The sequence below is a fragment of the Dictyostelium purpureum genome (genome assembly GCF_000190715.1).
Source record: "Dictyostelium purpureum unplaced genomic scaffold DICPUscaffold_329, whole genome shotgun sequence".
Lineage (NCBI taxonomy): Eukaryota > Evosea > Eumycetozoa > Dictyosteliales > Dictyosteliaceae > Dictyostelium > Dictyostelium purpureum.
Window position 1 is genome coordinate 151 of NW_003519665.1, and position 24,716 is coordinate 24,866.

The 24,716-nt window shown below is 24.5% G+C and overlaps 10 protein-coding genes across 10 annotated transcripts; 4 read left to right on the forward strand and 6 right to left on the reverse strand.

Moving 5' to 3' along the window:
• Window positions 1-226: 226 nt before the first annotated feature.
• DICPUDRAFT_156945 (uncharacterized protein) lies at window positions 227-2,385 on the reverse strand (the record flags this gene model as incomplete). The annotated part of the gene is made up of 2 exons (XM_003292203.1): window positions 227-1,295; window positions 1,373-2,385. The coding sequence occupies 2 exons, from the start codon at window positions 2,383-2,385 to the stop codon at window positions 227-229; spliced, it is 2,082 nt and encodes a 693-aa protein (XP_003292251.1).
• A 1,153-nt stretch (window positions 2,386-3,538) lies between these two features.
• On the forward strand, window positions 3,539-4,134 carry DICPUDRAFT_156946 (uncharacterized protein; the record flags this gene model as incomplete). The annotated part of the gene is made up of 2 exons (XM_003292197.1): window positions 3,539-3,683; window positions 3,848-4,134. 2 exons carry the CDS (start codon window positions 3,539-3,541, stop codon window positions 4,132-4,134), a joined length of 432 nt encoding a protein of 143 aa, XP_003292245.1.
• Window positions 4,135-4,719: 585 nt separating this feature from the next.
• Window positions 4,720-6,180, forward strand: DICPUDRAFT_82865 (uncharacterized protein; the record flags this gene model as incomplete). Its single annotated transcript, XM_003292198.1, has 1 exon — window positions 4,720-6,180. The coding sequence occupies one exon, from the start codon at window positions 4,720-4,722 to the stop codon at window positions 6,178-6,180; it is 1,461 nt and encodes a 486-aa protein (XP_003292246.1).
• Window positions 6,181-8,247: 2,067 nt separating this feature from the next.
• Window positions 8,248-14,083, forward strand: DICPUDRAFT_57810 (uncharacterized protein; the record flags this gene model as incomplete). Its single annotated transcript, XM_003292199.1, has 3 exons — window positions 8,248-8,364; window positions 8,623-9,588; window positions 9,656-14,083. The coding sequence occupies exons 2-3, from the start codon at window positions 8,653-8,655 to the stop codon at window positions 14,081-14,083; spliced, it is 5,364 nt and encodes a 1,787-aa protein (XP_003292247.1). The 5' UTR covers window positions 8,248-8,364; window positions 8,623-8,652.
• A 1,520-nt stretch (window positions 14,084-15,603) lies between these two features.
• Window positions 15,604-16,281, reverse strand: DICPUDRAFT_82867 (uncharacterized protein; the record flags this gene model as incomplete). The annotated part of the gene is made up of 1 exon (XM_003292204.1): window positions 15,604-16,281. The coding sequence occupies one exon, from the start codon at window positions 16,279-16,281 to the stop codon at window positions 15,604-15,606; it is 678 nt and encodes a 225-aa protein (XP_003292252.1).
• An 842-nt stretch (window positions 16,282-17,123) lies between these two features.
• On the reverse strand, window positions 17,124-17,503 carry DICPUDRAFT_82868 (uncharacterized protein; the record flags this gene model as incomplete). Its single annotated transcript, XM_003292205.1, has 2 exons — window positions 17,124-17,326; window positions 17,395-17,503. 2 exons carry the CDS (start codon window positions 17,501-17,503, stop codon window positions 17,124-17,126), a joined length of 312 nt encoding a protein of 103 aa, XP_003292253.1.
• Window positions 17,504-17,594: 91 nt separating this feature from the next.
• DICPUDRAFT_156952 (uncharacterized protein) lies at window positions 17,595-17,792 on the reverse strand (the record flags this gene model as incomplete). The annotated part of the gene is made up of 1 exon (XM_003292206.1): window positions 17,595-17,792. The coding sequence occupies one exon, from the start codon at window positions 17,790-17,792 to the stop codon at window positions 17,595-17,597; it is 198 nt and encodes a 65-aa protein (XP_003292254.1).
• Window positions 17,793-18,583: 791 nt separating this feature from the next.
• On the reverse strand, window positions 18,584-19,710 carry DICPUDRAFT_82869 (uncharacterized protein; the record flags this gene model as incomplete). Its single annotated transcript, XM_003292207.1, has 4 exons — window positions 18,584-18,643; window positions 18,744-18,900; window positions 19,115-19,128; window positions 19,378-19,710. 4 exons carry the CDS (start codon window positions 19,708-19,710, stop codon window positions 18,584-18,586), a joined length of 564 nt encoding a protein of 187 aa, XP_003292255.1.
• Window positions 19,711-21,249: 1,539 nt separating this feature from the next.
• On the forward strand, window positions 21,250-21,967 carry DICPUDRAFT_73266 (uncharacterized protein). Its single transcript, XM_003292200.1, has 2 exons — window positions 21,250-21,427; window positions 21,497-21,967. The coding sequence occupies exons 1-2, from the start codon at window positions 21,319-21,321 to the stop codon at window positions 21,949-21,951; spliced, it is 564 nt and encodes a 187-aa protein (XP_003292248.1). The 5' UTR covers window positions 21,250-21,318; the 3' UTR covers window positions 21,952-21,967.
• A 231-nt stretch (window positions 21,968-22,198) lies between these two features.
• DICPUDRAFT_156955 (uncharacterized protein) lies at window positions 22,199-24,620 on the reverse strand (the record flags this gene model as incomplete). Its single annotated transcript, XM_003292208.1, has 2 exons — window positions 22,199-23,787; window positions 24,026-24,620. The coding sequence occupies 2 exons, from the start codon at window positions 24,618-24,620 to the stop codon at window positions 22,199-22,201; spliced, it is 2,184 nt and encodes a 727-aa protein (XP_003292256.1).
• Between the last annotated feature and the right edge of the window lie 96 nt (window positions 24,621-24,716).

Here is a 24,716-nt window from a genome sequence, read left to right on the forward strand (position 1 = left end):
TAAATATGATGGTGTCTGGTATTTGATATTTGTTATTATTATTATTATTATAATTATTATTATTATTGTTTGATATTTTAAATATGTATATTTATAATTTATAAAATACATTATTTACATTATTATTGATATTAGTTTGATTATTTATTATTATTTATTATTATATTATTATATTATTATTATTATATTATTATTTATTATTATTATTATTATTATATATAAAATTTTACCAACGACCATCAATTGCTGCAATTTTAATTACTGGTGGTTCCATATGATTAACAATTGAAGCTGAAAGTTTAGCATCTACTTCTTTTTTTGTTTTTGGATCTGCCCAAATTAAGTGATTACTGTCTACGTATTCTCTGGCATCAGCTTCACTTTTGAAACCAAGATCACGAATTTGAGATAATAAAACATTTGGACGATAAGATTTTATTATTATTTGAAGGGCTTGAATTCGAATACGTGGAGTAATCTTTTCTAACAAGAAACTTGCCATGTTGGGTGGGTTCTTACTTAGTTTGAAGTAGGAGCAGTAGTTATTGTTGTAAATGGAGGTTCTAATTTGAAGAGCATGTTGAATATGTGGTAGCTTTGATATATTTTTTTCTTTGTCAATATCTGAAATGGTTTTAATAATATCGTTACTATTATCTTGGAAAATATTATACAACAAACGGTAGGCAAAAAATTCACTGACACTGCTAGAGGCAAGACCTGGTTGTTTATATAAATCAAATAGTTGAGTTTGACATTGATTAAATTGGCCCAAATCATTATTCTCCAAAGCTAAACGGGCATGAGTTTCATAAGTTTCGACAGTAAAACGATTCTTTATACGTTGGACGGTGAGATCCTGTCTTATGGATCTAAATTGTTCGCAAGTATACGAATAGTCACCTTTTTCTATCCACTTTTTCTTTAGCATTAAAAGCGATCTCTTTAAAACCTCCTCTGGTCTGACAGTTGATGGATCTGGTGCTGATGTTAATCTGAGATATTGCTTTTCTAAATTTGTACAAGTTCCTTTAATTGTTAAAGTATCCCAATTTATAGTTTCAGAGCCATCATATGAAGGTTCTTTATTACCAAAATTTGCAGCTGAATAGCTACTTGAATTACCTGAGCTTTGGGTATTTCCAAATCTTTGTAATCTTTTATTTTGACTAGTTGGTGAGTCAAATGTTGATTTTCTTTTACCCTTTATTTGTTGCTGTTGTTGTTGCTGCTTCTTTGCTTTAACTGCTAATGGCATTTCAAAATTATCGAAAGTCTCAACTTTATTTTTGTTTCTAAATTTTAATAAAAAAAAAAAATTAGTATATAAGATATTATCAATTTTTATGTTGTTATTTTATGTGTATCTTACGTTTGTAATGGTGGGTCATTATCCCAGTCGCTAAATGCTGAGGCTATCTTTAACTTTTGTTTCTTTCCTGGTGCCTCGGTTTGGAGTTGGATTGATGACTTTTCGAGACCAAAGCTATTATTCTCCTCTTCTAAAAAACTACTTGTTGCTAATGAGTTTGCTGTAATTTTTTTAATTGGTTGGAATGTATCCTTTGGTTTTTGTTGCTTTTTATTTGGTGCCTGATATTGATGTTGTGGTGGCTGTGGTGGTTGAATATTTTTTATTGATGTCTGAGTCTGGGTTTGGGTTTGGGTTTGGGTTTGTTGGTTAAATTGTAAATGGTTTTGTTGTTGATTCCAATCATAATAGCCACTATTCATATTTTGTGGTTGTGGTGGATATTGCTGTTGTGGTGTTTGTTGATTATATTGCTGTTGTTGTTGCTGTTGTTGATTGTATTGTTGATTATATTGTTGGTTATATTGTTGATTAAATTGCTGTTGTGGATATTGTTGGTTATATTGATTATATTGTTGATTGTATTGGTCTCCATATTGTTGTTGTTCTTGATTATAGCCGCTATTTGGAGTTTGATTACCATATTGTTGATTATATGAACCATATTGTGGTTGTTGTTCTTGTGTATATTGGCCATATTGTGGCTGTTGTGATTGTTGTTGTAATGGTTGCTGCTGTTGTTGTTGTTGTTGTTGTTGTTGTTTACCTTTCTTTTTTTTTGAAGCAGGTGGGGGTACAATCTTTGGACCAGATGGGATTTGTGTATTTGGCTTTTGTGGTGATGGTTGACCCCAACCACCACTGGCACTAGCATTGGCAACTATTTGGGCATAAGATGGAGTTTGTTGTACTGGTTGTTGCTGTGTTTGTTGATAATTCCATGAATTGTGATCGGCGCCTTGTGTAATTGTTTGATCAGGAGTATACCAAAAATCACTACTACTATTTCCTGCTGAAGTTGTACCATTCCAGGTGGAATTATTATCTGTATACATACCGTTAACGTAACTCATATTTATATTATTATACTATTATATTATTAAAAAAAAGGTTCTAAATGGATAAACGCAAACTAAAAAAACACTTTATGGATTATATTATAATTTAACAAACTATTTACAATATATATTTATTAAACAACTTTATTTATTGTGAAATATCGTTAAAAAAAAAAAGAGAATTTTTTGATAGCAAAAAATTCCAAAATTTCAAAAAAAAAAAACAAAAAAAAAACAAAAAAATAATTTTAATTTAAAAAATAAAAAAAAAATTCTTTAGTAACAAAAAAAAACTGAAACTAATATTATCTATTATTATATTGCTATTATTATTACTTTCTTATTATATCTTATTATTTATGCGGACACTCGCGTGTTTTATTTATCTTAACTATTTCCCTAAATTTTGTTAAATTGGCTATGAAATGAGTTTAATAAAAATTTTATAAAAAAAACAAATTGTATTGTAATATAGCCAAATTATTATTATTTTGTTACTATTATTGTTATTATCAAAACTACTATTATTGTCTTTTAGTTTTATTTTATTTATGATTTTTTTTGTGTGATTTGAATCTTAGTAGACACTAGACTACTACTGTTTTTAATTTATTTAAATAGAAGAGGAAGGAAATTTAAAAAAAAAACTAAATACTAAAAATTAAAAAAAGATAAAGGTATAATATAGGAAATATCTAAAAAGCTTTTTTTTTTTTTTTTTGAAAGAAAGAAAATTATATTTTATTTAATTTTTTACTAGTTATAAATTTACTAATTATATTTTTATTATGTTGCTACTTTTATTATTATTTGTTTTTTGTTATTGCTATTATCAAAAATATAAAATTTAAAATAAATAAAGAAAAAAAGAAAAAAATATGTATATATTGTGTGAAAAAAATTTAAAAAATAAATAAAAAAAATTTAAAAAAAAAAAATAAAAAAATTTAATAAAAAAATAAAATAAAAAAATAATTTTTTTTTTTTTAAATTTTATTTTTAAAAATTTTTTTATTATTTTTATTTAAAAAAAAAAAAAAACGAAAACGATTTATTTGTGTTTTTTAGAAATAATAATTATTTTTTTTACTAAAATACCCAACACATAGAAATAATATATTTTTTTTTTTTCTATAATTTGTATATAATAATAATAATATAATATAAAATGGCCAGATCAGTCAGATCAAAGAGAAGATTAAGAAATCAACGTGTTCAAGTTGAAAAATTAAAAGTTTTTGAAAAGAATCGTTTAGAAGACATCATTAAAAAAAGAGATGAACATTTTGATAATCAAATTGTCGATGCTGAAGGTTTGTTATCATTTTAGTATAATAGTTTAATAGTAGTTTGGTGGAATAACATCACCGATCAATGAATAAGCACAAATATTAGCATTCATCATTACTATTGCCATTTATCATTTATCAGTTAATATTGATATTAACATTTTTATTAAATTATTATTATTGTATAGCTTTAAATATTCCACCTGAATTAGCTGCTTTAAATAAAACAAATACAGATGAAATGCAAGTTGAAAAAGAAAACACCAAAGATAATAAAAAGAATAATAAAAAAGTTGATGCTATGGTTGATGATGATGAAGAAAGTGATGAAGAAATGGATGATTCAACAAAAGTTAAAAAATCAGTTAATCCATCTCACTTATCAAATAAAGAAAATAAACAAAAATACATTAAGCTTTACATTAAAAAACAAAAGAAAAGAGCTCAACATAAGAAAAAAGTCCCAATTATTTAAATTAATAATAATAATAAATAATAAATAAATAATAAATAAATAATAAAATAACAACAACAACAACAACCACAACCACAATATACTATATATAAAACTTTCAATATCAATAATACTTTTTTAAAAACTCAAACAGAAATGCAAATATTAATTAAATTAATTGTATTTATCTTAATTTTAATGGATAATTAATTAATTCATCACCTATTAATTAATTATAACAAACACTTTACTCTCTTTGTCTCTTTAGTTAAAATGGAAATATTAAATATTTTCATCCCAAAAAAAAAAAAAAAAAAAAAAAAAAAAAAAAAATAAAATAAAAAACAATTTTATAAAAAAGGGCTTTTATCATTTTTATTTATTTATATTTATATTTATATATTTATATTTATATATTTATATTTATAAAACAATTCTCGTAATTCTTTTTTTAAATCTTAAATATCTTTTTTTTTTTTTTTTAATTTTTTTTTTTTTTTTTTAATTATTATAAAATTTTTTTATTTTAGCTTTTTATTTTGTAAATTTTAGAAACAACAATAATATATAATAAATTGATTAGTTTTATTTATTAATTTAAACACAATGAAAATAAAATTAATTTTAATTATTATTTTAAATATTTTTATTTTTATTAATGGCCAAAATAATAAAGTTTTAATTAAAAGTTTAAATAGGGATATAAATTTTTTGGATTTTTTTGGTATTAATTGCGAATTTAATTTATTCTCTAGTGATGGTGTAAGTACACAAATTGCATTTATTAAGGCTTTGAATAAAGTTAACTGGATTAGAATTGGGATTCGATTCGATGAATTGCAGCCACAGGAAAATGAACCGATTAAGTGGGAGAGTTTGGATGCACCCATGTCGCAAATTAAGGCATCAGGATTGAATACTATCGTCTATTTTACAGGTGCACCAAAGTGGGCCAGTGTCTACACCACAGATGATGGTGAGTTTTCGCCCTTCTATCCACCAAAAGATAACAATGTATTTGCAAATGTGTTATTAGAGATGGCCAAAAGATATCCATTTGTCAAGTATTGGCAGGTCTGGGACAAGATGAACGATGATTTATATTGGAAGTCATCCAGTGCAGATGATTATAGTTCTTTATTTGAAGCATGTGTTGATGTATTTAAAGCAAATAAATTGGATGGTTTACTATCAGTTGGCAGCTTTTCAGAGTTTGGTTACTATTCACCAGACGATACAAACAATATGATTGACGATTTGGTAAAGTTAGATTTATTTAAAGGATATACAGCATCATATCAGCCATACACAGCATACCCAGAGAGCACTACAAACACCTTACCAATTGACTTTGCAGACCAAAACCAAAGCTATCTTTTGGTTTCAAGTGCTTTGAACCAAGTTTTAAAAACAGCAGGGGCACCTATGGTATTTTCGTCATCTTGGGGATGGAGCTCCAACAATACAGATAAAGGAGAGACTTTACAAGCAAACTATATAGTCAAACGTTTGTTCATGGATATTTTTAGTAACTTTGATAAATCCTTTATTTATTCACTTGCAGACATTCCAAACCCAAGCAGTAATACCGACTCAAGTATCAACTATTACGGTTTACTTACTGGATCTCTAAATAAAAAAGATGCTTTTAAAGAATTGGAAATGGTATTCCAAATCACTGGTCTAACCTTGACAAAGCCTGAAAACTTAAAATCCGAAATTTTAGGAGTACAAGACGGTTTGGTATTCTATACATTTAAAAAGACCACAACCAACACCACTTTGGTTGCCTTCTACACTACCAATAAGGAACAGACTATTACATTAACAGGTTTGACTGGTGAAAAAGCCCAAAGACTTGATTTCGGAGCAACCTACACAAACAAGCTTGACATTGTTAATGGTTCATTGACTCTTAGTGTAAATAGTACCATGTCATTTTTAGAATATCCAATTAAAGACGACTCCAGCGATGAACCATCCGATTCTATTTCATCTTTTAAAGCTTCATCCTTTTGCTTGATCTTAATTTTAAATATAATAATTTTATTTATATTTTCTTTATAAAGAAATAAAAAAAAAAAAAAAAAAACAAAAAAAACAAAAACTAAAATAAAAATTAAAAATTAAAAATTTTATTTTTATCAATACATTTAATTTAATTTGTAAATTATTTATACATTTATATTTATAAATTTGATAAAATGTGTGGTGAGTGAGTGTGGTGTGTATATATGTGGAATGTTTTTATATAGCGATGTGTTTGTATTAGTGAAAAAATTATTTTGTTTGCTTAAAGAAGTATGAAACTTTATATAAAAATAAAAACATAAATACTTTTATAAAATTAATTAAAAGATTTTTTTAAAATTTTTTTTTTTTTTTACCAATTTTTTTTTTATTTTTTTAAATTTTTTTTTATTTTTTATTTTTTTTATTTTTTTTATTTTATTACAACCATTTTTTAATATATTGTACACTATATTACATATTACATTATATATTTATATATATATAATATTTAAATAATATTATCATATAATATTATTTCTAAATAAATTTATTAATTTATATTTATTTAGTTATAAATTTATAAATAGTTTTTTTTTGTTATCTTTTATATAGTTTTCTCTGTCGTTTTATTTTAAATTTCTTTTTTAATTGGTTTTAAATAGTTAAAAATAATAGTAAACAATAATAATATTTGAGAAATAAATAAATAAAAATAATTAAAAATAAAAAAAAGAGGTATATAACAATATAATGGCAGAGTTTCACCATTTAGATAGAAAGACGCCTCAATCCACTTCATCAAATTTTATATCTAGATTTTTTGGATCAGATGACAATCAAAGAGACTTTGGACCATTACCAGAAATCGAATATAGCGATGAACAAAGATTTTATTCGTATCCGGTGATTTACGATACAAGCAAGCCAAGATCATCTTCACCATTTAACAATACTGCTACAAATAATGGACAAAGAAGAGTTCATTCACCAAGTATTGCAGGTCAATCATCTGGTCAAATATTAAAAGAAAATAATAATGAAATTGATAAAAATAAAAATAAAAATAATAATAGTAGTAATAATATCAATAATAATATCAATAATAATAATAATAATGATAATAATAATAGTAATGATAATAATAATAATAATAATAATAATTTAATAAATTTAAATATAGCTCAAAATAAATTTATCAATGCATTTAGATCAAAATTTCAAAAACCTTTACCAAATATTGAAGATAAGGTAATTATAAAAAGTTTTTTGTTTTTTGTTTTTTGTTTTTTGTTTTTTTTTTAATATTAATATTAATATTAATTATTGTTATTATAGAAATTTTGGATGCCAGATGCATCATCAGCAGTTTGTTACGAGTGTTCTGCAGAGTTTACAACATTTAAAAGAAGACATCATTGTAGATTATGTGGGCAAATTTTTTGTTGGAAGTGTTCAGAGAAAACATTAGAGGATAATAAAGGTGAACAAATTAGAGTATGCAATTTTTGCTATAATAGATATATGACACCAGATGAAGATTTAGAGGGTATTCAATATGATCCAATTACGGGTGCTGTGTTATCATTAACAAGTAGCGAGCCACTTAGTAATATTAATAATACAAATACAAATACAAATTCAAATAATACAGGTGGTGTGTTGAATTTAAATATAAATCCGTTTGCAGCTTCGTTACTCTTTGGTAATAATAGTAATAATAGTAATAATAGTTCAAATAATAATAATAATAATAATAATAACAACAACAACAATAATAATATCAATGCAAATAATAATAATAATAATGGAGGAAGTGAAGCTTATGATCATAGTTATAATAATAATTACTTTAATCAAAATAATTTTAATAATTTTAATAACGAAATTTATAACGAATCAAATTTAAATGCAACAAGTTTTAATTTAAATAATCAATTACAATCAAATTTATATGATGGTAGTTTCGAAAATTATAATGAACATATTCAAGCACTTAATAGTAATTTACATAATAGTGAAAATTATAGTCAAAATTTAACAACAAGTTTACCAAGTAAATTTCTTCTCAGCCCAACAAATTATTTTACTTCACCATTTAAAAATAGTAGAAGTTTTGGTAGTAATGTTAACAATAATAATAATAATAATAACAATAATAATAACAATAATAATAACAATAATAACACTAGTAATTCAAATAATACAAACACATCAATAACTGATCAAAGTAACTCAAATGTATCAGTTTCATCGGTATTATCACCACAAGTTATTGACGAGGCTATAGTATACTTTAGTGATCAAGAAGGTAATTACGATAATTTAGATTATGAAACTTCTTCATCAAGTAGTTCTGATAATGAGGATAATGGGTTTTTAAAAACTTCACACTCATCTGCCACCGATGTTGTTGATGTCGAATCAAAACTCTCATCATCATCTAATGATATTTCAATTCATCATCATTCAAAACAAAAACAACAGCAACAACAACAGGATACAGTTGAAGTAGATCCAAGATATAGTATGCCACAAAAAACCTCTACAACATCATTTTCAATGTCATCACTTCCATTTTTTAAAATACCAAATAGAAATAATAACAACAATAACAATAATAATAATAATAATATTAACAACAAAGGTACATTGGCAGCTGGTTCATCATCGATATCACCACCAAATTCAGCAAGAAGTCATTATAACAGTGGTAGTGGATCCAATAGCCATACACCTCAACTTTCATCTTCATTTTCAAATTTACCAAAAATTGAATCATCACCACCAAAATCAGATCAATTAAATCCTGTTGTTGTACCAACATTTAATCATCCTCTAAAAACTTCTTTGCCAACTTTTTCAATTCAACCACCTTCATTACAACCATCACCACCTAATAACAATTATGCTCAAACAATATTTTCACCAAATAAAAATCAACAACAACCACAACAACAAAATAATTCAAATAACAATAATAATAACAATATTAATAATAATAATAGTAATAATAATTCAAATAAAACAATTATTATTGCACCAAATTCTTTGTTTTTTAGTGATCCTTCAATTATATCATTAAAAAGTCATCCAAAAACTACAAATAAGGTTAAATTTTTAGAAAAATATCCTTTACCAAAGAAATATTATGAAAGTTCAAATGATCTAATAAGTACATTTGGTTTTAAAAAGAAAAATAGTGAAGCAGGTAACCTTTTATCATTATTATCAACTTCTCAACAAAAAGAAATTGAAGAAAAGGAAAGATCTAAAATATCAAATACTCCTCAAATGTCTTTTTATATTCAACACATGGGAAATATTGTATCGCAAGAATTAGAAAAAAATAATATTGATGGTTCATGGAAATCAATAATTATAGGTTTGGCTAAAAAGGCAACTGATAATGTAAAAATTCAAGTAATTAACGGTGATAAAATGTCCACAAACGAATATATTAAAGTAAATATAGATTTTTTTTTTTTATAAATTTAAAATAATTTTATTAATTTTTTTTTTTTAAAAACAGATTAAAAAAATTCCAGGTGGTAATAAATTAGAATGTGATTATATCGATGGTATTGTTATGACAAAAATTTTAACCCATAAAAAGATGAAAGATTCATTTTCAAATCCAAAAATATTATTATTAAGTTGTTCAGTAGAGTTTCAAAGAGTCGAAAATAAATTCCTTTATTTTGATCAATTATTACAACAAGAAAAAGATTATCTCCGTATTTTAGTATCAAAGATTGCAGAAAGAAAACCTGACCTTGTATTGGTTGAAAAAACAGTATCAAGACATGCTCAAGATTTCTTATTGGAAGCCGGAATTTCTTTAGCTTTAAATGTAAAACCAAAACTTTTAGAAAGATTAGGTAGATGTTTAGGTGGTGAAGTTTTACCAACATTAGATATTATATACCCGGCTAATGCTACACCAAATAATGGATTATCACCATCTATCAATCCAAGCAACAGTCCAATGATGTCAACTCCAGTAAAATCAACAAGTTTGTCAGCATCAACAGCTTTACCAACTACACTTGGATCATGTGGTCAATTTAGAGTTAAAACCTTTTCCGAAGTTGGTTTAAAAGAAGAAGGTGTTTTTGGTAAAAAAACATTAATGTATTTTGAAAAGTGTCCTACTGAATTGGGTTCAACCATTACAATTAGAGGAGAAAATTTAGAAACTTTAAAGATTATAAAGAAAATTCTTAGATTCTGCATTTATTCATTACATCATGCCTATTTAGAATTAAAATATCTTTTAGATCAATCATCAACACCAAATCCACTCTATATTACAAACAATAATGGTCAAAACTTATCTTGTTCACCACAAATTAAATTCCCACTACCAAAAATTTATCCAACTATACCATGGAAATATAAATTTACAAGTCAACATATACCAACAAAGAAAATGTTACTTCAAAGTTTTTATAAACCACATTCTGATACTGGCCAACAACAATCAGTTTTACAATATACATCAGATGATGAAGTTTTAGGTATAGGTACATCAGAAGCATTTAAACAAAATAAAATGTATTTCCCAATCGAAAATGAATCAATGTATGACCATCAATCTATTGTTTATACACATTCAATCTTTTGCAATTCAACCCAATGTATTCCATTCGAATTACATTCAATCAACTTTTATACAGAGAACGATTTAACTTTAGGTGAATTTCTTAGTAAATTTTGTTTTAGTTATCATGTATGTAACATTAAAGAATGTAACCGTCCATTATCAGAACACGAAAGAACTTTTATGAATTCCACTACTCGTATAAATGTTTGTATTCAAAAAACTCAGACTATTCCAGCTACAATCCAACAGCAACAACAACAGCAAAGATTTCCACAACGTTCAAATATCACTGTTATCAATCTTTGTAAAATTTGTAATAAATTTAGTCAAGAGAATAAAATGTCAGAAGAAGCTTGGGAAATGTCATTTGGTAAATTTTTAGAACTCTGTTTCTTTGGTTTCTTACCAATCAAAAGTGGTGATATTACACCAGAATGCAATCATAATGCCTCCAAAGATCATATTTCTTATTTTTATTATCAAGATTTTGCAGCAATTTTTTCTTATGAACCATTGGCTACTCTTGAACTTTCCTTACCATCAAAGAACTTAAAATCTTGTCACACTGAAAAACAAAAGCTTCAACTTCGTATCAAACAATTAGAATTAATGAATCAATGTGCCATTCAAGTATATGATGCAATTCAAGAGAAACTTTGTGACTTGGGTCAGGATAATCAGGATAGAATTCACGAATTAATTCCATCATTAACTTTAGAAAGACAATTAATTTGTAATAAAATTGAAACTTTAATTCAACAAGCAGAGTCATCAACTGATGGTAATGAAACGCTCATTAATCTTACAAAGGTTTTGTATGCTAATTTTATGACATGGAATTCTCAATTAAGTGGTCTCAGTGATAGTACCCCATATCATCGTTCAAAGAAAAATAATATTCAAAACCAAACCCCACAAACACAACAATTATCATCATCACTTTTATCACAACCACAATTTCCATCATCATTTGTACAACCACCACAATTTGCATCATCATATAGTGTTCAACCATCACCATTACAATTACAATTACAACAACAACAACAGCAACAGCAACAACAACAAAAAGAAAAAGAAAAGGAAAATAATGATACAGAAGAAAAAGAAGATGATGAATCATTAGAAAATAAAGATAATGAACAAAATACAATTGATTCATTAAGTGAAACAAATAGTATTTCAAATAATAATAGTTCAAATAATTTACATGATGACAATAATAATAATAATAATAATAATAATACTAATAACAATAACAATAATAATCAATTATTATCACCATCAATTGTATTAAATAAAAGTAGTCAAGGTATAAATGCTGCAACATTATCATTACCAACAATTAATAATAACTATAATTCTGTGGAAACTGATTTAACATTACCACTTAATCATCAAAGTTTAAATTTTGCAATTTCTGGCTTTGGTTCATATAATAACATCCCAACTGTATCAGCTATACCACCTTCAGTAAATGGTTCAAGTAATCTTTCAATGAATTATTCTCCAAATGGATTATCAAAGGATCCAGCAAAGAAACAACCATTAAAAATTATTGACACCATTACAAATATTGTAACATCTATTTCTCAAACTAAAATTTTAGGACCAACAATGCCATATCTTTTATTAGAAAGTACAGATAATGTTGCCTTATTCGAAAATGAACCTAGTACAACTATTGCTTATACTCTATCAAGTGCTGACTTTAAAACTGCATTAAAAACTTTATTAGAAGAAGAATTGAAAAAGATTAGCGAGATTGAAAAACAATATGAACAACAAGAAAAACAAGAACAACAAGAACATCAACCATCTCATCCATTATCCCAATCTCAATCATTACAAAACTCACCAGTTTTAAGACCTACAAGTTTAAATATTTTAGATAAACCAATTCTTGATAGTTTAAAGAGTTTACAAGGTGAAAATAAAAAACAATCAAATTCCCCAATTTCAATTTCACCATTATCAACTTCATTTGATAAAAAGAAAGTTTTAAATTCAACTTCACCAATTTCAACAATTTTAGAAAAAGAAAAAAAACATAAATTAAATTCATCATCATCATCAATATCATCACCATCAATAAATAATAATAATAATGAAAAAGATGAAAAGGAGGATAAAGAGGAAAAAGAATTAAAACAACAAAATGAAAAACAAGAAAAAGATTTAGAATTTACAACAGCAACAATTGAGGAATTAAAAATTCAAGATGATACATCAATAAATGAAAAAATTGAAGATTATAAAGATGAATTAATTTATGATGATTGTTTAGATGATGATGTATTATCAGATATTTATTCAGAAAAGAATATTAGGTTATCAAAATTAATGGTATCAATTCAACGTAAAGAAATTAGAAGTAGATTTAAATTTGAAAAGAATGGTTACGAGGTAAATATTTTCTGTTCATCTTATTATCCAGTACAGTTTCATGCTTTAAGAGAATATATGGTTGGTGATCAGGATTTCATTCAATCTTTGACTAGATCTAAAATCTGGAATGCAAAAGGTGGTAAAAGTGGTTCATCATGGAGTAAAACATTAGATGATCGTTTCATTCTTAAACAAGTTAGTCGTATTGAATTGGAATCATTTTTAGATTTCGCTCCTTTATATTTCGAATATATTTGCAAATCATTCCTTAATCAAATCCCAACATCACTTTGCAAAATTCTTGGTGTCTTCACTGTCCGTTGGAAAGATTCAAATGGTAAATCAATCAAAAGAGATTTAATAGTCATGGAAAACCTTTTCCACAATAAATCAATTTCAAAAACTTATGATCTTAAAGGATCACTCCGTGGTAGATTGGTAAAGAACGAATCCGAAGTACTCTTGGATGAAAACCTTTTACAAGCTTCCTTTGCATCACCCATTTGTTTAGGAGAATACGATAAAACTAGAGTTGCATTAGCAGTTTGGAATGATACAGCATTTTTATCATCATTAAATGTTATGGATTACTCTTTATTATCAGGTATAGATACTCAAAATAATCAATTGGTAGTTGGTATTATAGATTATATGAGAAAGTTCACTTGGGATAAAGCTTTAGAAATGAAGGTTAAACAATCAGGTATTATGGGTGGTGGTGGTAAAGTTCCAACTGTTATTTCACCAAAGCAATACAAAATTAGATTCCGTGATGCAATGTGGTTATACTTTACTTTATCACCAGATAAATTCACAAAAGTCGAAAATTTACAACAAATAGAAAAAAAGAAAAACAATTTATTAAACAACAATAATAATAATAATAGCAATAATAATAGTAATAACAATAATAATAATAGAAATAATAGCAATACTAATAGAAATAATAACATAAATTCAAGATAAAAAAATAAATTTTTTATTATTTTTTTTTTTTTAAATTAAATTTATAACTCTTTTTTTTTTTTATTTATTAGGATTTTATTTTAAAGATCTATAAATTTATAAAATTCCTTTCAAAAAAAACCAAGATAAATAAAATATTTCAATTTTGTTTTTTATAACAATTTTTTTAATTAAAATTATTTATTTTATTGTTTATTAAATTTTATATTTTTTTATTTGAAGGTGATCTATTTCACAAGATTTCGTATACATTTTCCTCACAATAATAATATTGGGTTTTATTCCACCAGAAAAAACCAATGAGGAAATTAATTTTTTTAAATATATATAAATCAAATTTTTATATTTTAATAAATAAAAAAAAAAATTTATATTTTTTAATAAAAAATTACATTTTAATTCGAATGATTTTTTGATTTTGTTGCAGACTTAATTTTAATATGATAGAAGATTAATAATCTTTAATACGACCTAAATTCTTTTGATCTGTGTTTTGTGGTGTATTATTAATATACATTGATATAGCTTTTAAAAAGCTGTTGGACAGTGCTAAAACTATTTGATAAAACTTAATTTATCCGGTTTTTTGGCCAAAAATATTATAAAAAATCTTCAGGGAGATCTTAAACCCTTGTAAAAAAAAAAAAAAAAAATCGCCTAGACATGGGATCGAACCATGGACCTAGCGGTTAACAGCCGCTCGCTCTGCCTACTGAGCCATCCAGGCACTTTTTCGAAAAATTCCAAAATTTCACTTTACCCAAATTTTAAATTTAAAGATGCTTCAGATTAGCCACATTAAAATCAGGAAATATAGAAAAAGATAAAAGTGGATAATAAAAAATTAAAAAAAGATAAAAAAAGGATAATTTTTTTTTTAAAAAATGGATAATGAACACGATTAAGATAATCGGTAAAAATAGAGATAACGATAATTTTCGAACTCTAGAAATAAGTTATTTACATCTTTTTATTATTAAATTTAAATTATTTTTGATCTAATAAGATAGATTTGTATTGACTAGTTTTTAAAAATATTTTAATGGTTTAAAAAATCCATTCTGTATGATTGCTTTTGACTGGGAGAATCTGTGCTAAACACTAATTTATAACATTTCCTACTCATTGAATTATTCTGTAAAAACTATGATGGTGGTTCCATTGAAGGATTGTGGTGGTGGCAGAGGTGGTGAATTGTGAGCTTTTAAATGAGAATTATGAATGAGACCCTTTTCTAAAATAATTGGAATTGAAATCCCCAAGTGGTGCTGGTGGTTAATTGAATGAGCTTTTAAATGAAAAATTTGAAACAAGAACATTTTGAACTGAAACTAATGAAATAAGTCTTAAAATTTTTGAAAAATATTTGATCCTTTGATGGTACACTTGTTAGCTGTTATCAGCTTTACCGAAATAATAAATTTGAAACATCGATTGAAACAATATAGTTAATAATTAATTCTTCCTCAATTTCATAAAGAAAATTGAAAGAAGATATTAAATTATAAATTTTATCGCCATCAATTTGAATTTGAATCAATATCTGAAATTTCGCTATTTGCATCCATATCTATTGGCTCTCTATCGAATGGATCCTGTTCTCTAATGTTCATATTATTTTCTTCTAATTGACCCTCTTTAAAATTTAATTTTTCCAATTCTTCATTATTTTCAATTGAGAGCTGGAGTAAAACCTGTTGCTCTACTTCAATCTTTTTTTCGACCATTTGGATAATTCTCTCTTTTTCTAATATTTTCTCCTGAAGTTCATTAGACTTTCTAATTTCATCCTCTAATTTAACCTTAAGTGAGTCTCTTTCTTCGACCAATTTTCCTTGTTTTATACCATGGGCGTGAATTGATTGTTTTTGTTGGTTTATTAAACTAAATAATTGCCCAATTTCATTTGATTGGTCATCTATAGCATTAATTAATTTAACATGCTCACCTTTATTTATTTGATCAACGATTTCTTGTTTCTTTGATTGAATTGATAGTTGATCATGGTGGATTTTTTTTTCTAAATCAAATTTTTTAATTTGATGTTTTAAATTTGAGATCTTAAATAGTTGATCTTTTTCCAATTCTTTTTTGGCTTGTAGTTGATTTTTTAATTGTACATATTTGGCTACACTATTATAAATAAAACCAAGTAAAAAACTAATTACTGCAGCAAAAAAGATAAAAACAAAATCCATTATTGTATTAGAATGAAGAGTGGTTGATTTATTTGGTGGTGTTGATTATTATATTATTATAAAAAAATATTGGTGAAATTAAATTTTTTTATTGAATAGAATACTATAAAAAATAAATAAATATATATAATTATAAGTATATTGATAAAATAATAAAGAAAAAAAAAAAAAAAAAAAAAAAAAAGTTTTTAAATTAAAAAACAAAAAAATGAAAATGAAAATGAAAATTAAAAAAATAAAAAATAAAAAATTTAAATTAAAATATTAAATTTAAAAAAAATTAAAAATGAAATTTACCACAAAAAGAAATGAATCTAAAGTGATTAAAAAAGAAATGGGGGTTTTAACCACAGTTTACATATGAATTAAAGAAACTAACAATAGTAAAATTAAAAGAGTAATTAATTTATATAGATCCACTATTATAAAAAATATAGTAAAATCAAAAGAGTAATAAATAATGCGGATCAAAAAAAAAACTATAATTTTCATTAATTGATTTTTAAATATTCATAATTATTTTTTATATTGCATTTGTTAATTTAAAAAAAAGAAATTTTTTTTTTTTTATAAAAAAATAATGAAATAATAAAAATTTAAAAATATATTTTTTAATAAAAGTATTATCAAAATTATTAATTTAAAGTATACCTCTCTCTTTTTAAAAAAACAAATATATCAGAGTTAGTCTAAGTTTATTTTTATTTTAATTTTTTTTTCATTTATTCATTAATATCGTTTTTATTTAATTTGTTTTAGTAATCAATTGAGTTTTTAAATAAAGAAGTGTGGACATTTGGGGTGTAGTTTTTTCGATAAACAATAACAATAATTTTTAATCTCTATAATAAAGCAGCTAATAAACCTAATAATAAAATAGTGAAGCTAACATAAAGGGTTGATGAGCTGCTGCTATCAAAGTCATAGCACATAGCAGTAAAAGTATTTTTACCATCGGAAGGAATTGCAATTGAATGATTACAGATAATTTCAATTTCCTTTTGGATAAGTGAACTACAGGTGTTTCCAGCTAGGTAGGCATAACCTGATTCATATTTTTATTGCCAATAAGTTTAATAGCAGAAGGAGGGATAGCACATTGAATAGGTTTACATTTATCTGCATCTAAGGTAAAATCACAATCACCAGTTGAACTTTCGAAAGTAACCCTAGCAGTGGCGAAAGCTAAGAAAGCTAATAATAAAACAATGATGAATTTCATTTTATTTGTTTTAATTATGTATTTTTTTTCATTTTCTGCAATTGTTAGGTCTACTCTTATTTTTAGCTGTGTTTTTCTTGGAAAAATGCATCTAATGTGATTTGTTTGTGTTGTTTTGTTGTTGATGATGACCCAATTTGTCAGGTTGATCTACCTGTTTTTGAGTTGGTTGTACCGGTTTTTGGACTGATTGTACCTGTTTTTGAATTTGCTGTACTTTTTGTACTTGTTTTTCTTGATAATCGTGTTGAGATGAAGTGGTTGTACTGAAATTGTGCATAACTGTCATAATATTTATTTAATCATATTTTTATATGTTTTAAATTAATAAATTTTTAATATTATTAATATGTAATTAAATATATTTTTTTGTTAAATTTATTTTTAAATTTAAATATTGCGCTTTATCAAATAACTGCCATTTTAATACAGTATTTTTTATTTTATTTATTATTATATTGTTTGATTTAATAATATTATTCGTGAATAATTTAAAAATAAAAAATTTAAAAAATTTAAAAAATTTAAAAAATTTGAAAAAAAAAAAAAAATTTATTGTGCAGTTGGTAAAGTCAAACACTTCACCAACCCCATTTTTTATTAAATTATCTTCTTTTATTTACAAAATTTTAAAATACACAAAACACTTCTTTATAAAAAAAACAATAAAAAAAAAAAAAATTATTTATTAACATCCAATTGGCGATTTTTAATTTTTTCTTCTTTTTATATCAAAAATTTTTGAGGGAGTTTAATTTGCACATTTCCTTTTTGAATTTAATAAAAATGCTAACAATATTACCACCTCACAGAAAGCTTAAAACTTTTAAAAAATGATAAATTACTTTTAATACAAATTTTTTTTTTTTGAAACAAAATATAAATGAAAGGGGGTCTCGACAAAAAAAAAATTAAGAAATGAAAATGTTTTTTTTTTTTTTTTTTATATATAAATTTTTTTCCTACCATCATTAAAATTTATGTTAGGTTAAATTTAAAATTTATAAGATTAAAAAAAAACATCATTATGTTGCCATCAAAAAGATAAATGAGGGGTTGCAAATTAATTTCTCTTACAAATTAGGAGGGTCTAATAAATTCTAATAATAAAAACAAGTAAGGAATTTGTTGAGTGATTTTCTTAAATAAATTATTTTTATTTAATTAAAATTTTAATTTTTTTTTAATTTATTAAAAATATTTAAACTTTTTTTTTTTTTAATTCATTAAAATAAATTACTTTGTAAAAGTATAATAAATTTAAATATGTATAGCATTTAATTTCTTCAAAAAAGAACCAAAAATCGGTAATTCTAAATGTGAAAATATTACCAATATTTTCTTCAGTATATTGGATAGGGATAAAAACAGTGTAATCACCATAGATGAAATAAGAGCTGTAAGTTTTATAAAAATTTTTTTTGTTAGAATATAAATAAATATTTTACTGATCTTTTATTTATTTATCCTTAGCACCAAAAAAAAAATGATTCTCTTTTCCAAATATAATAAATCAATGTTTGTTATAATCATTAATGGGTTAAAAAAAGTTACTAAATAAAAAATACCATTGTTAATTTTGAAAATTAAAATTCTTTATATTTTTTTTACCTATACTCCATTAACTATTTTAAATAATGTGGGGGTATATTTGATTAATATAACCTTATCCATAGTTTTAAATGTATTCATTTAAAAATAAAGTTTACATAGTAGTAGACTTTTGTATCCAATATAACCTGAAATTTTTATATAATAACCCAAATACATTTCATTCTTCGGAAATTTCCTGTCCTAAAAGTCGGGGTCAAACCACCTCAAACCAAACTTTTTTCATTTTTATGCAATTTTTTTTTTTTCATATTTATGCTAACATAAAGGGTTGATGAGCTGCTGCTATCAAAGTCATAGCACATAGCAGTAAAAGTATTTTTACCATCGGAAGGAATTGCAATTGAATGATTACAGATAATTTCAATTTCCTTTTGGATAAGTGAACTACAGGTGTTTCCAGCTAGGTAGGCATAACCTGATTCATATTTTTTATTGCCAATAAGTTTAATAGCAGAAGGAGGGATAGCACATTGAATAGGTTTACATTTATCTGCATCTAAGGTAAAATCACAATCACTAGTTGAACTTTCGAAAGTAACCCTAGCAGTGGCGAAAGCTAAGAAAGCTAATAATATAACAATGATGAATTTCATTTTATTTTTTTTAATTAAGTATTTGATTATTTTTTGAAATGAAAATTTTCATTTTTATATTGCTGAAAAAATTAAAAAATTTTTCCCCAAAACAAGTAAAAAAAAAAAGATTTCTTTGGAAATAAAGAATAGATATTTAGGAAATCTTTGTTAAATAAATTTTTATTTTAATTTTAAAAAAAAATTTTATTTTTTTTATTTTTTTTTTGGTTTTTAAAAAAAATTTATAATAATAAAAACAATCATGTCGCAAAGTCTAGTAATAAAATCACCAACAACACCAAAACATACAAAGACTTCCAAAACATATTAGAAAACATAACAACTATAGGTGAGAGATTGTATAAAAAGAGAAAATGGAAGTACGTATGCCAAATTCACATTACAACACAATTCACAGAAAACAACTTTAGAGAAATTCTAGCAGATTCAGATACAAAATATTATGAAGTAAAGAATTACAGTAATAATAAAAAAGAATGGACATACTAACCAACGAAACTGAAATAGCCAGTACCATCAGCAAAAAAGGTGAAATAGTACTCGGTTCAAGAAAAGTACAAAAAAGAGCAAACAGAAAAAATTCGATCTATTCTGTTGGGAACAAGTACTATTAATATCAACAACAAACAAACTGGAAGAACTATATGTAGAAATAAGAGTACTCAAACCTAACAGTAATCGATGGAAAAAGGTAATACCATCAAACCCACACTCAATTGGCAAGATAGAACTAATAACCCAATCCGACAATAAAAATACAACAAAGAAAATCAATTATTATCAACTCACAAATAAGCAGTCAAATCAAGAGCCAACAAATCAACCTGTCATTTCAGTACAACCAACTCAAAAACAGGCAAAACCAATTCAAAAACAGGTACAACCAGTTCAAAAACAGGTAGATGGACCTGATCAATCAGATCATCAACAAATTAATCAAAGGTTAACAATTAATACAAAAAAACGGATTTTTTTTTAAAAAATAACCAACATAAAATAAAATTAAATAAACATCATAAAATTTTATTTTATCTAAAAAAAGGAAATAAAAATATTATAGTTTTTTTTGTAACATAAATATTAAATTTTATTGACAACACCTTTTTAATATTTACAATATATCAATAAATAAAAAACCTATTAATTAGTGTTTTAATTTAATATATAAAAATATTAAGACAAATTATATAAATAAAATATTGGTTTTATTAAATTTTATTTAAAAAAATAATTTAAAATTTTGTTTAAGTTTTGGATGGTAATATGAAATTTTATTTTTTAATTTTTTAATTTGAAAAATAAGAAATTTTTATGAAAAAAGTGAAAATTTAAAAATAAATTTTCATCAAAACCACCACGCGTTTTTTGACAAAAAAAAAAACGTGGTAATTTTTAATATAATTTACCACCTTAAACTCGACAAAACTATGTGTTTAAAAATTTTTTATAATTTTAATAAAATTTAATATTAAAATCAATAAAATGTGAAAATATAAATTGAAAAAATTTTAATTTTATAATCATTAAAAAATTAAATAAATATAAATAAATATTAATAAATATAAATAAATAAATATAAATAAAAACAAAAAACTATATATAAAAATGTTAGATTTCATAATAAACTCAATTTCATCATTATTCTCCAATATTTTTAAATTATTTGAAGGAAAAAAAGATTCAAGATTGCTTATGTTAGGTTTAGACAGTGCAGGTAATATTTTTTTTTTTTTTTTTTTTTTTTTTTTAATATTTTTTTAATATTAAATTTTATTCATTTTAGGCAAAACAACTATTCTTTATAAATTAAAACTTGGTGATGTTGTATCCACTATACCAACCATAGGCTTCAATGTAGAAACATTAGAATATAAAAATATCAGTTGTACTATATTTGATGTTGGTGGTCAAGAAAGATTAAGAACCCTTTGGAGACATTACTATCAAGGTACACAAGGTTTAATATTTGTCGTAGATAGCAGCGATAGAGAAAGAATTGACGAAGTTAAGCATGAAATTGAAACCCTTAGAGTACAAGATGAATTACGTGACACCATATTTTTAATTTTTGCAAATAAACAAGACCAAACTAATGCAATGAGTGTTTCTGAATTAGCTTGCTATTTAGAATTGGAGAAGATGAAAGAAAGAAAATGGTATATTCAACCAACATCTGCCCTTAATGGCCAAGGTATTTACGAGGGTATGGAGTGGTTATCAAAAAATTTAAATATTTAAAAACCCTAAATTTAAAAAAAAAAAAAAAAAAAATATTATTTGTAAATAGAGAATAAATACCAGTGTATATAATGTAAAATAATAAAACAAAAATATTTTTTATAGCCCATAAAAAAAAAATAAAGAAATTATATAAAAAATTTATAACAGTAATATTTGACCCATTTTTTTGTTTTTTTTAAAAATAATGGTTAATTTTTTTGGAGACATTAATTTTATTGATGGTTTATAAAAAAAACTATTTTATCTAATTTAATCGATTAAGAATTAAATTACAATATTTTGGAAGTTCATATCGCCTATTTAGATTATATGATTCATTATTTAAAACTTCTGCGCCAAACACTGCATATGGGTATTTTATATGTATAATTAATTTTTTTAAACTTGATGGAAACTGAATTAAATCTGAGGAATTTATCGAATCAATAGAAATATAATTGATTTTTAAAACTTCTAAACCCTCATTTAAAAATAATGTTTTTTCAAAACATGGATCACTTGATGAGTCAGGATAATGTTGTATTTCGAACCACTTTAAAGAATTTGGTAAAAAATTTTTATCAAAATAATATGGTTTGAATTCTTGAACTATAAACTTTTCTAATTTTCGAGGCAGTGATTTAAAGTCCAATAAAACATCTGAAGAAAACTTTAAGAATGTAATTGAATCTGGCAAAACTCCTTCAGATATACTGCCCGGCTCATTAGAAAAACCTGCTCCAATAATAAGAGTGGAGAGATTTGAAGGCAATTGATTTGGTAATATTATTTGGCAAAAACTGTTTCCAAACTCTAAGTACTGTAATCCTTCTGGTAAATCTTTTAGTGGCTTGTTAAATTGACCCAATAGCTTTAAAACCTTTAATGACTTTGGTAAATTTTTGCATGATAGCTTATTATTAAACTGGTAACCAAACTGGAGCTCTTCAATTGAATTTGGCAATGAATCTTTTAATATTTCCTGATTAAAATGGGAACTTGTTGAAAAAATTAATTTCTTTAACTGCCTTGGTAGGGTATCTTGAAGTATTTGATTGTTAAATGATGTACCTATATAAATCTCTTGCAAACCGCTTTCGAGTAACCATGATTTTTCTAATCTTTTATTGAATGAATTTCCGAAATTGATTCTTATTATTTGGCTATTATAAATGTAAAGCTTTTGTTTGAATAATTTTAAATTATTCTTTTTTAATAATTTTTTAAAATCACCTTCGCTTATTTTTTTTTTAGAAGAGGAAGATGTGGTAGTATTGGTAGCAGCGGTTGTTGTTGTGGTGGTGGTGATGGTAGTGGTGGTTGCCTTGGATGTGGTGGCTGTAGTATTTGTTGGTGATGCTATACTATCTTTATTTCCATTATTTAAAATTACTAAGCTTTGATTAAAATCATTACTAAAATTTAGTTCTATTAAACTTGATAAATTTAATAATTGGTCATATCTAATTATAGATTCATAATTTTTTGAAAATGTAAAGTTTCTTAATTGTTTTAGTTTCTTCAAAAAATTAAGTGATTGATTAAACCTAAAACCCAAATGTAAATGTTCTAACCTCTTTGGTAATCCTTTAATATCTTGATTAAACCCAAAACCAAACTTCAAATTTTTTAAGTTTTTAAAATTCATTATATTATCTACTGGTTTATCGTATGCGTTGCCAAATTCTAACCATTCCAAACCATCATGTTTTTTCTCTAAAAATTCATTAGAATTGAAATGTAAGTTGAATTTTAATTTCTTTAAACCATTATTTAGAAACAATTCTTTTTGATTAAAATTATCACCAAACTCTACACCTTCTAAATTTTTATTTAAATAATTTTCTCCAATTTCTAAAATAATTTTAAAAAAAAGTTAGTATTTTAAACAAAACCATTATTAAACTAATAAAACATACCTTGATTAAAATTTGAACCAAATTTTAGGCTTTTTAAACCATCTGGTAAAATTGTCTTTTTTCCTTCAGGGTCGTATATTGATTGGTTAAAGTTCTCCCCAAATTCTAAAAAAAATATATATATAAAAATTAAAATTTTTTTCTTTGGAAGTGCACAACAAAACAATCATTACCTAATATTTGCAATGACTCGGGTAAACACTTAACCTGTAAAACTTGATTAAAATTACGGCTAAATTTTAAAGAAACTAGAGTATTTGGTAAACAACCGGCTGGAATTATTTGGTTAAAGCCAAAGCCAAGGTCTAAATACTTTAAATTGCCTGGTAAAACGTTTGAATGATTAGACTCTTTAAAAATTGGGAAATTATAGTCACCATAGAAAATTAATTTCTCGATTGATGATGGTAAACAATGTGGATTGATCTCATTTTTAAATTTTCTTGAAAGCTTTAGAACCTTGATATTACTGCACCCATTTGTTTGCAAACTATCCTCTTTAATTTTTTTATTTAGATCCAATAACAACTCGATTGTATTTTCTGGTATTAATTTAGGTTCAATATAATCAGTACTTAGGCCTGGTTCATCATCATCTATTAAATTAACATAAAATAGGTAATATCTTGCACTGAAATCTCTAAGTTCTTCTATTGTAAATTGTTTATGTCTACCGTAGCTTTCAATCCTATTAGAGTCCCTGATTATTGACAATATTTTTTTCTTTAATATTATATTTCTCCATATTGTTAAAAATCTATCTTCCATGTTTTTAATAAAATAAAGAGTAAAAAAAAATTAAAAAAAAAAGAAAAAAAAATTTTTTTTCAAAAAAATAAATACAATTTTTTTTTAATTAAATTA